This window comes from Trichomycterus rosablanca, chromosome 9 (assembly GCF_030014385.1).
Source record: "Trichomycterus rosablanca isolate fTriRos1 chromosome 9, fTriRos1.hap1, whole genome shotgun sequence".
NCBI lineage: Eukaryota > Metazoa > Chordata > Actinopteri > Siluriformes > Trichomycteridae > Trichomycterus > Trichomycterus rosablanca.
The window spans coordinates 36,814,173-36,828,938 of NC_085996.1; the positions used below are offsets into that span (position 1 = coordinate 36,814,173).

Consider the following 14,766-nt stretch of genomic DNA (forward strand, 5'->3'; position numbering starts at 1 on the left):
TGACCATTGAAGAACAGGGTGAAAGCAGGTTAAAAAAAAGTATGTAGAGAAACTGATGGACTACAGTCAGTAATTGTAGAACTACAAAGTGCTTCTATATGGTAAGAGGAGCTGATAAAATGGACAGTGAGAGTAGAAACAAGGAGGTGGTTTTAATGTTATGGCTGATCGGTGCATACTTTACATCCATTGTACAGTATATACTCTAACTGTATATGGATCCCCAGAAAGGGGCAACTAAATGCAAAATAAACTATATTAAAATCTTACATATTTTCCTCAGCTAGGCAGCAGTTAGCTAGTCAGCTTAAACACAACCTTGTTCTCTATTTAAAGTTAGAAAATTTGATAATTTATCCTTAGTGGCAAAATAAACAAGTATTACTGGTAAAGAAATAAAAAACTGAGTGTGCATTCAGTATTCTAATTAACCAAATAATCTTGCTAGAAAAAGTATTTTAAAAGAATTGGCAATATATGCATGCACTTCAAACTATGCATGCACGTTTTTTGATGAGCATGCATAAAGAAACGTCTACCTTTTCAGATGCCACATCAGTTACAAGCTATCATCTGTAGGAAAATGAGACATGTACCTCTGATTTAATCTGTGTGTCCTCTGTGTGTTAGTTAAACTGGTTTACTCCTCACCACTCCTCAGTACCACTGACCTACATACCAGTTTAAGGAATATTTGTCTGAGGGTTTCAGTGACATAGAAAATGATGAGCAGTCAGTTTTCTCAACTCTCACAGACAGAGGGGAAAGAGAAACCCGTCTTCAAATCTGCAAAGTGCTTGGATGGTTAAATGACTGCCACTTAGTTCTAAACATGCTTAAAGATAAATATACAGATATGTACTAAAGTGTAGAAGGTTTAATGAAGTTCAATATGAACTAGAAATTTAGACCAGGTGTAAAATATGCAGTGTATTTGAATGTGTAAATTATAGGTACTGCTTTTAGTTGTTAGGGTTTTATTACAGTGCAGTAACTAAGTGTTATGTGAGGAGACTCTGTATGCAAGACTTTTACACCTGGGCATAAAGTCTGTTTACTGGTTTCCTGCTGCATTAGCTTTGGTATTATGTTGACATAACATGCCATCTGACGCCAGTGACGGACTAGATACTATTAAAGAAGGCTATAAATAACTGAGCTGCCATCCTTACAGCGATGGAGTACTGTGGTGTAGTCACCCAGTTAAAAAAGTAAACAGTGGCACAAACTTTTGTTTTTTTAAGGTGTAATTTGAAAATAGACATGTATGGTATGTAGGACTAGACATCTTGCAATTTGGTTAGGCATTAAAAAGGTTTATTAGACCAATGCACTAACTTTTATTCAGTTTATTCATTTTAAAAACACATACATTTGTACATTTCTGCATAGGAGTTAAATTGATATTAGAATTTTTAGATGTTTATTTAAAAGGTAAGTTACACACAACATAATTCTACAGTTTTTCATACACTTGTGGGTTCATTTACACTAACTGTTCTTTTTTGTGACTAAATGCTTGGATCACATAGTTATATGTCCTAAAGAGGAAAAAAAATGTATACCACACAGCCCCGGTTCTGGACTGCTTTGCTTGGGGGGGCAGTAAAACATAATGGGTGGGCATGCCGTTAGTCATATTTTTAAAGTTCAGTTGATTTTTTTCAGTTGAAATTAGAAAACAATGCATTATAGGTTTTCCTACAATGTATGTTTATTAAATGCAAAATTCTCGCAAAAAAACATACAGAAAGGTATTAAGTTAAGTCCGACAGATTAGCTGCTACTAACTAGCAGCTAACTGTTAATAAAATAATGTAAAAAATATTAAAAGTAAGTAATATTAAGCAACAAATCACCACGTTTAGCAAACGTTACCATGTGGGGGTGAGTTTAAACTAGAGAGTTTTAAAGAAGTGCTTTAAATTGCCCTGATATGTAATCGCCTCTCCTGTTCACACTGACAGAACCTGTCTGCTCTACTGAGCTGCTCAAAGCAGTCTGCCCGTTTTATATGACTCAGATATATGCTTTATATCTGACTACAGATAGTATAGCTTTCTATTATTAATGATAGTTTGACTGCTCTCAACAGTGAAATCTTTTCAATGTCTGTTCTTCTGAAACGTGGGTAGCACTGCTCAGTTTCTGTTCTTGCATGTTCGTCACATTTATTTGTTCTTAGATTTACTTTATTTTGCATTTAATTTTCTTTAACCACTTGCTGTTGTTAAAGGTCTGGTTTCACCAGGAAACACTGGGCATATGACAGAAATACTAAAGTAAATTCCAGGGTGCCAATCTATCAGTCACCTTTAAAGAAGTAGCCAATCATGTCTGTAGACTTTAGCTTAATATATAACCATTTAAGACTTTGTAAACGTAAAACACAGTGTTGATTGATAATCTATTAAATAAGTAAAAGAAAATGGTTGTCCAACAGAATTTATACCACATTTATAAATTGAAACAGACCCCCATAGGACCCCCACTGATTTTTGAGTGGTGGACCATTCTCAGTATTGCAGTGGCACATGGTAGTGGACAGTGGTAGGCTAGTGGGGAAAGCTTTGGGCTATCAACTGATAGGTTGAGAATTTGAATCCCAGCTCTGCCGTGCAGCCACTGTTGGGCCCTTGAGCAAGGCCCTTAACCCTCTCAGCTCCAGGAATGCCATACAATGGCTGACCCTGCGCTCTGACCCCAGCTTCCAAACAAGCTGGGATATGTGAAGAAAGAATTTTGTTGTACTGTATATGGATATATGACAAATAAAGGCATTCTATGATAACATGGTAGTATGGTAGTGTAGAACACTGGTATGAGGTGCAGCAGTCTTTTTTTTCTCTTTTATTTATGCATTTTCTCCCCAATTTTAGTGTAGTCAATTTGTCTTCCGCTGCTGGGGGATCCCTGATTGCAGTCGAGGAGGGTATATTGCTGCCCACGCCTCCTCCGATCCACGCGCAGCCCTTTTGCAGCACCCTTTTTCACCTATGCATTCTGCATGGGTGCCTCTCTATGTGCCAGTCAGGGTCCTTACACAGCGTCTGAAGCGCCACCCACATAGTCCGGTCATCCCGCCCTAGCAGAAGGGCGGGATCCCTAGATGGCACCCAGCCGAACCGAGGAATTTAGAATCTCGGCGCTGGTGTGCTAGCGGAATATCCCACTGTAGCACTCTTGTTGGTATTTTAAAAACACTGCAATGTCAGTGGGCCCCTGGAGCAGAGAGGGTTAATGGCCTTGCTCAAGGGCCCAACAGTGGCTGCATGGCAGAGCTGGGATTCTCAATCTTTTCAGTTGATAGCAGTGCTGTGATCCCTTTCGATGAATAAATGGGGTACAGGGGGAGTAACAAACTGTACAGAACCACAGACCGACTACAGTCAGTAATTGTATATCCATAACGTTTATTGGTATGGTAGACTAATGAAAACAAAACTTAAATTCAAAGATATACTTAAGACTACAAAGTAATTAAGATCAACAAGCATTAAACTAATACTACATTAAATAAGCCGGCACGGTGGCTAAGTGGGTAGCACTGTCGCCTCACAGCAAGAAGGTCCTGGGTTCGATCCCCAGGTAGGGTAGGGTTGCCGACCGTCGCATAATATACGGAATCGTTCCTTATTTGGAAACTAAACATGGTGTTCCGTATTGAACTGATACGGGACGCGCTTTGTTCCGTATTTTATCAATGGGAGAGAAATGCTGCAGATTAGACTGACAGGGCGATGTGTATAAAACAGAAGGAAACTGCAGCTACCGTGGGAATAAGAAAGCGTTAGAAAATGTTGTTTGCACTATTGAGAAAAAAAGTTACATGATGTTCTTTATGCATGTAGTTTTGCCTAAAATATGGTTCTGATTTATTATTATGAAGAATGAAAATAATAAATGTTAAACAGCTTAAATAAAACATTTTAATAATGTTCCTATGACGGTGTAAGACCCTAACCCAACCCTAACCGCCTACACCCCGCTCCCGCTCAGGTAAACACCCGCCATCCCACCACCCACCCTATGCCTTCCGCCAACCCGCCAGTTCTGAAAGTTGGCAACCCTAGCGGTCTGGGTCCTTTCTGTGTGGAGTTCGCATGTTCTCCCCGTATCTGCGTGGGTTTCCTCCGGGCGCTTCGGTTTCCTCCCACAGTCCAAAGACGTTTAAGTGAGATGAACTGGAGATACTAAATTGTCCATGACTGTGTTTGATATAAACTTATGAACTGATGAATCTTGTGTAATGAGTAACTACCGTCCCTGTCATGAATGTAACCAAAGTGTAAAACATGACGTTAAAATCCAAGTAAACAAACGTAAAATAAGGTGGCACAGCGGCTTGGTGGGTGGGCACTGTCGCCTCACAGCAAGAAGGTCCTGGGTTCGATCCCCAGGTGGGGCGGTCCGGGCCCTTTCTGTGTGGAGTTTGCATGTTCTCCCCGTGTCTGCGTGGGTTTCCTCCCACAGTCCAAAGACGTGCAAGTGAGGTGAACTGGAGACACCAAATTGTCCATGACTGTGTTTGATATAACCTTGTGTAAACTGATGAATCTTGTGTAATGAGTAACTACCGTTCCTGTCATGAATGTAACCAGAGTGTAAGGGTGTGTTCGAAAAGCTAGCTCTCTGTCTACATAGACGCATTTTACGTCATCCTGTGCGCGCTCCCGAGAAGGAGGCTGTTCGAAATCCTAGATGCCTTAAAATCCTCACTTCTGAGGTATCTTCATATTTCAATGTTATTTTGGCTCAAGAACGAGTCGCATCCGACGCTGCCTTAGTGATCGAGGCAATCCCAGAATTAATTGCGGGTCGGGCGCTCGTCTCTTACAGAAAAATAAACATGGCTGACGGGGCGGAGAAACGAATGGAGTTATTTTCAAACGTAAATAAAATATTACTGATTTTTAACTTGTATAAACTTGTACCGAGTGTTTTTATTTGCAAGTTCGGGCTCGTCAGGAAATTTAACCGTTATCGGTACATGAAGGAAGATGTTATATTGACGTTAGCGTGCTGTGCTACCTCATCCATTGGTTTTAATGGCAAGATGCTAAACGCGAAATGCTAAACCCGATGGAATCGCTGTCTAAGTAGTGCGTTCGAATAACCTGCCTTATAAGTCATTGTCTTATTAGAATCCTCTCTACTAAGGCAGCTGCCTATGTAGACAGTAAGACAGCAAGGCAGCTCCCTAGGTTTTCGAACACACCCTAAATCATGACGTTAAAATCCAATTATAAAACGGATAGTTCCGGTCCTAAAATCTGATTGGCTGAGCCGCGTTCGAAGCCGTTCTAAAATCCCCGATAAACGCACACCTAGGACCACCTCACATCATTCCATATTAATACGCCACTGAATAGAAAAAGTTAATGTTATTTTCGCCCTCATGTTGCCTAGCAACACTGTTAATCGAACTATTTTGCGTCGCAGAAGAACGCTTTATTGTAAGTTTATACACGATAAATACATTTATGAATTAAACATTGTTGTATTTATTATATTTTATGTTGACCGCCGTTTTATAAAAGCAATAAGCCACTCGAGACCGTGCGTTACTGTTATGATTTTAGCACGGGGAAAGAAGTTTTAGGCACTCCGCTTCGCGTCGTGCCAAAAACGTCATCCCCGTGCTAAAATCACAGTAATGCACGGCCTCTCGTGGCTTATTGCTTTAGTAAACAAACATAAAATAAACTAATACTACATAAAACAAGGTGGCACGGTGGCTAAGTGGGTCGCACTGTCGCCTCACAGCAAGAAGGTCCTGGGTTCGATCCCCAGGTGGGGCGGTCCGGGTCCTTTCTGTGTGGAGTTTGCATGTTCTCCCGGTGTCTGCGTGGGTTTCCTCCCACAGTCCAAAGACGTGCAAGTGAGGTGAATTGGAGATACAAAATTGTCCATGACTGTTTGATGTTAAACTTGTGTGAACTGATGAATCTTGTGTAATGAATGTAACCAAAGAGTGTAAATCATGACATTAAGATCCAAGTAAACAGGTAAACAAACATGAAATAAACTAATACTACCTAAAATTGAGAATAAAATGTGGAACAATGTTAAAAATAAACGATATATTTTAAATATAACGGTTATGACCGTCATGACGAAGTTGGAGCTCGAGGACGCTGATTGAATGACGCTCGCGCCGCCGCTGTGGCATGCGGTTGCCTTGGCGACGGCTTTTCATGATGTTTTTTTTATCTGAAGCGAGTGAGTGAGTGAGTGGGCTGTTCAGGCTAACCTGCAGTAGTGCAGGCTTAACAAGCTTACACACCGCCGACCGGTAAGAAATGTGAGCAATTAGAGTCGCGGTAGGCATAATTCAAACCGTTTTATTATTATATTTTTATATATAGAGCGTGTTGGGGTGCGTTTTGTTCTCACGTTGATTGACTATCGTTTTGTTGTGGGTTAAACGTTAGCCGTTGCGGCGGCGCTCTATTTAGCTTCCTGTGCTAGTTAGGGCGCCTATGTAGTGAGGGAGTGCGGAATGTGAACGACGCGGTTAAAAACGCGACATGTATGTAATCTAGCCTTGGTATCGGTTGGTTTCTTCGAGGTGTCTTTTAAACATAAAGTAGTAGCCTGGATATCCACCTGGACATGGTTAGTTTATTGGTTAGTTAATGTGTAACACCCTACACTGACGGATACAGCTGGCTTTTCCGACTGGTTGACAGCAGCGGCGATGGAAACACAGCCATCAACATTTCCTTCAAACTTTAATCCCATCATTCGCATCATCTCGGCTATGCCTTGCGACAGCCGGTGCTTTCTCTCTCTTTCTCGCTATAATGTGTGACATTTCAAACCTCTCCATCACGAAATGAATTAGTTATAGGTGGATTGATCAGTCTATAGATCTATAGATTAGGTCTTGAGAACCTGAAGGAGGTGTTTTCGGTCGTGGGAGGAACATCTCTCCTATTCGAAGCAAAAAAAAAAAAAAAAAACAGCATTCAGGGTTAAGGGACTGCAGAAACATGCCCGATCTGTAACATCACCTCCAGTGGAAGAGAAAAATCAGCGCAGATGTTCATCGGCAAAATGACTCTGAGTCAGTCCAGTGTGTTTGGGGAAATTGATGAGCTGCAGGACCTTACATTCATCGAGAGACCTATACGCAGGAGTCTTAAGGTATGTATGTTATCTGCTTATAATGCATTTAATAGAAAGGTAAAGTGGTAAGTGGTTGCTGGATTGATAACACCTACATAAGACATACATCTTCACTCACACATTTAGATCCTGTGATGATAAGCATTCACTGAATCCCATCTCTTTATTCTTGGGTTATTGGCCATATGGATATGGATTTACTCCATAGAGCTCTTGTCATTGTGCTGCCTTAAAATGTTTTGAGTTTGCAGTTTATATCAGCTTGCAGAGTGGCACATTGGGTATGTCAGGAGGAGGCGAGACACTGGGCAGGATCGGGGTTGCCCACATTGCTTTAGAGCGTGACGCACTTTCTGACAACTGCATGCATCACGGCCGCTCCTCCTCGCTCCCTTCTACTGCAGCACATTTGGCATGTTGAGGATTTTCTGTTCGAACCAAAAGCTGCGTCATATTTTTGCTTGTATAAATATATAAAGCCATAATGTCTTGCTATAAACTTTCTACAGCATAAAAATCCTCTACGAAGGCTGGTTCACCCTGCAGCACCAAATTTAGGATCAGGTTCCTCTCCTACATGGGTATTCTCATCACGCACTGTGAAAAGAAATTCTCTACGTAGCTAGGAAGGAGGGGCTGGTGTTCTCTGTCCTTCTTTTTTTGTAGGGAGGTTCCACACGGTAGCATTTTGGCTAATGAGAGAAGCCCTGGAGTAACAGATTCACCACCCACACGGCTCCCGGCCCACGCACTTTCATCCTCCGCAATCCATCGTGCTTCGCATCCTGCCTCGCTGCAAACCCCCTCACATATTCGGCTGACTCATCTTTAAACAGTAACGGAACCTCTGTCTGTCTGTCTGTCTGGCTAATTCACCTTTAGATTTCTATGCAGCAGCTTACCCCAGTAGGCTATGTCTGTATTTGGTCCATCTATATGCCCCCTGCATCTTTTATGCCACTCCCATTGGCTGAGGAGTACTGCAGGGTAGCACAAGCACCTTGACCAGACTGTCGGAATCACAAACTTTGTTCGTTGAGCACCCGACCCGGTGACTGGTACCTCTGAGACTCGAACTCAGGTCTTTAAAATAGTGGAGGTGCACTGGACCGCCTGAGCACCCCTACATGGTCTTTTTAAGATAATAAGATAAGATAAGATTCCTTTATTGATCCCCATGGGGGAAATTCGAGTGTTACAGCAGCTCCAGTGTAAGTACAGTAAATAGAGTATATAAAAATAGAGTAGAATAAAATCTAAATAAGAGAATTACAAAAAAATATTAGCTATGAGATGCAATTGCTATTATACAACAGTATGGTAATTACAACTATATAATAAAACACTATATATACTATTTGTAAATATATACATATGTGTGTATAATGAAATCTCTAAAAGCAACCCAAATCCTAATCAAACAGAATAAAATAAAAATGAAATGCTTGACCATTTCTAAAAAGTAAATCTTTTTGCACTAAGATTTCTTGTGTTGTGTTTCAGACTGCAGAGGAGATTGAGAAGTTAACTGTCGATGAGGATCTAAATGATATAGAACGAGCAGTCTACCTCCTCAGGTAAAGAGAGCGCTGAGAGCAATATAATAAAAAGAAATGACCCCTGGCACACCAGTAACAGTGTTTTTAAATCGTAAATAGAATTCATCACAGGCATTGCAACATCAGGGATGTCCCAGTTCAAAACACAGAATTAGTATGTAGGTAGATACTGGACCAAAATATAAATACTATAAATACATGTGATGCTAGGTTCACTTCTTATGTTGAGTGTGTGTCAAAGTTGGTTACTTACAGTAATCATCTGCATCCGAGTCCACACACTTATTCATTACAAATGATTTTAGTTTCAAATGTTTTAATATTAGTTTTAATATAAAGTATTCAGTAAGGTTAAGATTTTTCAGTGATGTGGATAAATATAGTATTCTGGGGTTTCCAGAAAATACAATAAAACAAGATTAATTTGTTATGACAGTTGAATCTTTATTTTACTGACAGAAGTTCGTAGAAAAGATTATTAATGCTTTTACAGACCAAAATTATTTGTATTTTGTAAATATAGGGTGTGTTCGAAAACTAATGAGCTGCTTGCTGTTTTACTGCCTACATAGGCAGCTGCCTCAGTACAGAGGATTCTAATAAGTCATCGACTTATAAGGCAGCTTATTCGAACGCGCTACTTAGACAGCAATAACATCGGGTTTCACTTAGTCAGCTAACACAGTTAGCGTCATGCCATTCGAACCAATGGGATGGGGTGGCACAGCGCGCTAGCATGTCAACTAACATCTCCCTCCGTGTACCGCAAACGGTTAAATTCACTGACAAGCCTGAACATGCAAATAAATACAGTCGTGCAAGTTTATACAAATTAAAAATCAATAATAATTTATTTAGGTTTGAAAATAACTCTTTTTTTCTGTGAGAAAAGTTGTGCCGCATTGAATGCTGGGATTGCCTTGATCACTAAGGACGCTTCCGATGCTCACTCGTTCTCATGCGTCTATGTAGAGAGCTCACTAGGTTTTTCGAACACGCCCATATTGTGTAAAACACACCCAGTAAAGTTGGGACAGATGCTTGTTCATCACTTGGCTACATCATTTTTCCAAATTATTACTTTTTAATGGTCTGAACAGCTTTGGAATGAACTGGAACATTGAGAAAGTTGAGGCTTTCTTTACCATCAGTGCCCAGCCATACCACAGCACAAAATAGACACAAATTCCCACACACACACTTCAAAAATTTGTGAGAAGCCTTCTCAGAAGAGTGATTGTTGTTATAGCTGAAAAGATCACACAGAGGCCACTCATGGTCAGGTGTCCAAATACTTTTGGCCATATAGTGTATTTTCTATTTGAGTATTAATCTGCATTCAGTCAAGACTAATTAACGCTGAGCTTGTGCAGGCAGTGAAACACTTTGCAAGTCAATATGAGTTCAGCTTTCATATTCACACCACTGAAATGACTACGTGTTCTGTCGGGCGGGTGGCTCAGTGGGTAGCACTGTCAGTGGGTAGCACTGTCGCCTCACAGCAAGAAGGTCCTGGGTTCGATCCCCAGGTGGGGCGGTCCGGGTCCTTTCTGTGTGGAGTTTGCATGTTCTCCCCGTGTCCGTGTGGGTTTCCTCCGGGTGCTCCGGTTTCCTCCCACAGTCCAAAGACATGCAAGTGAGGTGAATTGGAGACACTGAATTGTCCATGACTGTGTTCACTCTTATTTGGATCGTAGCTAGCACTAACCTGCTTACATTGGATTGTAAATGTTAGTTTTACCCATTGGTTTAAGAATTTTGGTGCCAGCGTGGCTTGTTGAACCTTCTAAGGCAGCAGTTCTGGATTAAGTGGAAGACTTCATCACATTGTTCCTGATGAAGAGTACTCAGTTCAGCAGGTTAGGGCAAACCATGTCATCACGGATGTACCTGCTTCATTAATAATCCAGCTAGTCACCTTTAATTGAAGTATTTGGCAAAGCTAACTGAGTGCTCGTTTACAGAGTACCAGACCTCTGAGAGATAGCTTTCTTAATCATCTGTTACTGACACTCTGACAGAGCTGTGTTCTGATTACCTGATAGAACAGACTATGCTTTTATCAGATATCTTTAATCCAGAGCAGAACACGTGTTTGCTCTCATTTGTGGTCGTTTCTTTGCTTATTTGTCCATTTGTTTCCAAGCAATAAAAGTTATGACAGATGTTTTGAATGATTAGCGTGTGGCACAGCAGGTTGTGTGGTTGCTGATCAGCTCCAGGGGCATCATTGAGGCGTTTGGCACAACTTTGGTCTCCTCCCTACTTTCCAAAACATGTCAGTAGATGAAATGTCTACTCTAAATTGGCCCAGGTGTAAGTGGGTGCACGAATAGTTGAGTTACTGATCGTTTTATCTCTGCGCCAGTGTTTTCAGGTGGGCAGATGATTCTGATAAGGGTTTTATTTATTTATTTTATTTATTTATCTTTTATTCATGCTGCAAAACTCCTTATGGTGCTGTTATTTAAACCTTAGCAAGTGTCATATGTACACTATATGGACAAGTATTGGGACACTCCTTCTAATTTTTGAATTTATGGATTTTAGCCACAACAGGTGTAATAATTCAGTTATATGAAGGAAATTATAAGCTTTCAACTTTTTTGCAACTGTTTAGGGAAGGTCATTGCCTGTTCCAGCTTGACTGTGCCCCTGTGCACAAAGTAAGCTCTATAAAGACATGAAGGAAAGCTTAAGCTTGGTTTAATGAAACTTAAGCCCTGACCTCAGCCCCACTGAACAGCTTTGGAATGATCTGGAACATCAATTGAGGCTTTCTTGACCAACATCAGTGTCCAACCATGCAAATGCTTTTTTGACTGAGCACTGGGCACACATCTGACTGCTTCAGCAGCTGAGCCATGTTACATTGATGGCATTTGATCAATGTTAAATTAGTAGCTCAGAACAAGGCAGCACGGTCGCCTTACAGCAAGAAGGTCCTGGGTTCGAATCCAAGATGAAGCGGTCCAGGTCCTTTCTGTGTAGAGTTTGCATGTTCTCCCAGTGTCTGCATGGGTTTCCTCCGGGAGCTCCGACTTCCTCACACAGTTTAAAGACATTCAAGTGAGGTGAATCGGAGATGACGTTAAAATCCTAATGAATAAATACATAAGTATGCACCTAAAAACATCCCGCACTGTGTTAAAATATTTCAACACTTAGACAGTGATAACATCGGGTTTCGCTTACTAAGCTAACACAGTTAGCGTCATGCCATTCAAACCAATGAGATGGGGTGGCACAGCGCGCTAGCATGTTAACTAACATCTCCCTCCATGTACCGAAAACGGTTAAATTAGCTGACAAGCCTGAACTTGCAAATAAAAACACTTGTGAAAGTTTATACAAATTAAAAATCAATAATAATTTATTTACGTTTGAAAATAACTCGTCCGCCATGTTTTTTTTTGTGAGAAAAGTTATGCCGCACTGAATGCTAGGATTGCCTTGATCACTAAGGGCACTTCTGATGCTCACTCGTTCTTGAGTCAAAATAGCGTTGAAATTTTAAGAAACCTTACTAGTGAGCATATTAAGGCATCTAGGATTCATTCTAGGACACCTAAAAACAACCGGTCATCCTGCACTGTGTTAAAATATTTCAACACTTATTTCCTCTGTTAAAGAATCCCAATCTCCAGCTCCAAGTTCCTTATTAACCTACAAAGCTGTGTAGCATTCACTCTCTGTGCTAATTAAGTTCAAGAATCATTCCAAACATCAGCTCCCTTGGGCTGCAAACTAGATTGTAGAACAATTTAATTGGCCTGCTGGCCTGCCAGCAAATTTTCGAGATGATGAAAGGAGGGTGTTTATTAGGTGTTTAATAAACAGTCAAAGTTAAGGGCTGAGGAATTAGACGTCCCTCATATTTATGTATCGCTTACATTATGAAACAGTGTGTATATACAATGCATTCAGAAAGTATTCACACTTCTTGAGCTATATTTAGCTTTTTTGCACACATTGTTGTGAAATTAATTCTAAACTAATATAATTTGCATTTTTATATATTTTTAGCTTTTCAAAAAACTATTAAAATCAAAAACTGAACTCTCTTATTCACAAATGTATTCAGACTCTTCATTTAATACCCTGTAAGAGGCCATTTGGCAGCAATTTCAGCTGCAAGTTCTCATGAATATGTCTCTACATGATTTTATTCCTGGATTCCAGATCCTCTCCGGCTTTCTCAGATTGGATGGTGAGCATTTGTGAACTCTCTTAAGGTCTCTCCACCTATGTTTGATGGGGTTTAAATCTTGAAATTTGCCAACATGTTTCACCATAGGGATTGTATCAGCAGGTAATCAGGGCAGTATCTGTTTTTTTGCCAGACATACCGCTTGTTATTCTGCACAAATAGTTAAATTTTTACCTTTTTCTCATGTTTAACAAACATGAACTGAGCTGTCATGTGCCTTCTACTCAAGTGGCTCCGTCTTGCCTTTCTGTTGTAAAGGCCTGACATATGCAGTGGTGCAGATATGGTTCTCCTTCCAACGTCTCTGCACAGGGACTTTTATAGCTTTTAAGAGTAAATGTTGGGTTCTTTTTTACATCCCTGACCAAGGCCCTTCTTGCGTAAAAGTCCAACTTGATTGCACAACCAACTCTAGAAACATTCAAGCTTCTACTTTTCTCAGTGGCCCCCCAGAAACACTCAAAGCCTTAATTAAAAAAAAAAAATCTTTTTCCTGATTTATGCGTACCACAGTTTGATCACAGAAATGCACAGTTCTTGGACCTTTATGGCCTTTTGTCGTGACAATGCAAATTTGAACTCCAATTAAGCTTTAGACACATCTCAAGAATAATTAAAAAGAAAAAAAAACATTTGACAGAATGACACTGATGTTGAATTTAAGAATAACATAAAAAAAAAATGAATCCAGTGGTTCAGTCAGCTACACAGACATGATTGGCTATCTCTGGTGCCCTGTTTCACGCCTACTGTTTCTTAGTGAAACCGGACCTGCCGCGACCCTGACCAGGATGACGCGGCTGATGAAAAAAACCCAAAACAAAACAAGGATTGGGGCTTAGCTTACAGCAAAAAATAAAAATAATAAAATAAGTATTAAAAACAACAAAGTTTAGACATTCTGAGCCTCTCAATACTAATATGCAGATCTCAAAATGTGTATGACCTCAGTACTCAAGAAACTGTATTTAGCCTGCACTGATTATAAATGTCTAAAATCTTGAACTATAGCTCGTTAAGAAAGAAAACCTTCAGAACAGGAGTTTTCTAACCTTGTGCGTCTCTAAACATATGAAATTTTGATGCTTGGTGATTATAATTTGCAGCTACTGGGGCACTCTGTAGAGGGCAAAAAGACTTGACTGGTATGGCAGATTTAGGGTTTTATTTGAATAAGCTCACCATGTGGAAACTTTCAGTTCAAGTCCCACTCTGTTCGGGCTGCAAAGTCTAAGCCTAGTTTAGGCCAGTAAATAAACAGACGTTACCTTACTGGAAATCCAAGCCTTCTGTTCACCCTTTGCTCGCCAGTTCTAATTACAACTTTAAGTGGGGCTCCTTTTACTTTCTGACAATCCTCCAGGTACGACCTGTTCAGTGGCATATCAAAGTGTGTTTCTTAGGTATTAGGATTAGGTTACTGGATCCCCGATCACCTTGTCTTCGGTTGATTAGATCGCTCAGCAGTTATATATACCAGCTGCTTTGCTCCATGCATGTTGCTCTATCATCTCCATAGAGTCAATAAACTGGTATTGTTAAGGCGCTGAACATATTCAAAAGGCACACAGACCATAACCTCATTACCTGCTTCTCAGCCAAACCTGGCAACGAGCAATGCTCGCTCATGTTTATCAAGTAACGCTGTGCCAACAAAGGCTACTAGAGGACACACTACGTAAGAAAAGCTATAAATGCTAGTTTAAGCTTTACTATTTGTTGTCATGAAACAATGTGGACTGACATACACAGTGTTCTGGTGAAAAGACAACGCTGGAGAGACTATTAATAACTACGATACAGGCCTTTGCATTATGACTGAAGTAGAATTAATCACAAAACATTCACTGAAAAATGCGAGACATT

The 14,766-nt window shown here is 40.4% G+C and overlaps 1 protein-coding gene across 4 annotated transcripts in view; it reads left to right on the top strand.

The window, feature by feature from the left end:
• Nucleotides 1-6,235: 6,235 nt before the first annotated feature.
• The window catches only part of ppp4r4 (protein phosphatase 4, regulatory subunit 4), a 36,939-nt gene continuing 28,408 nt past the window's right edge, over nucleotides 6,236-14,766 (top strand). Inside the window, exons 1-2 of one of the 4 annotated variants that reach the window (XM_063002358.1) lie at nucleotides 6,236-7,149; nucleotides 8,635-8,708. In XM_063002358.1, the coding sequence (XP_062858428.1) occupies nucleotides 7,045-7,149; nucleotides 8,635-8,708 (179 nt within the window). In that variant the 5' untranslated portion in view covers nucleotides 6,236-7,044. The remainder of the gene's footprint in view (nucleotides 7,150-8,634; nucleotides 8,709-14,766) is intronic. The other 3 variants (XM_063002359.1, XM_063002360.1, XM_063002361.1) reach the window with 3 other exon arrangements.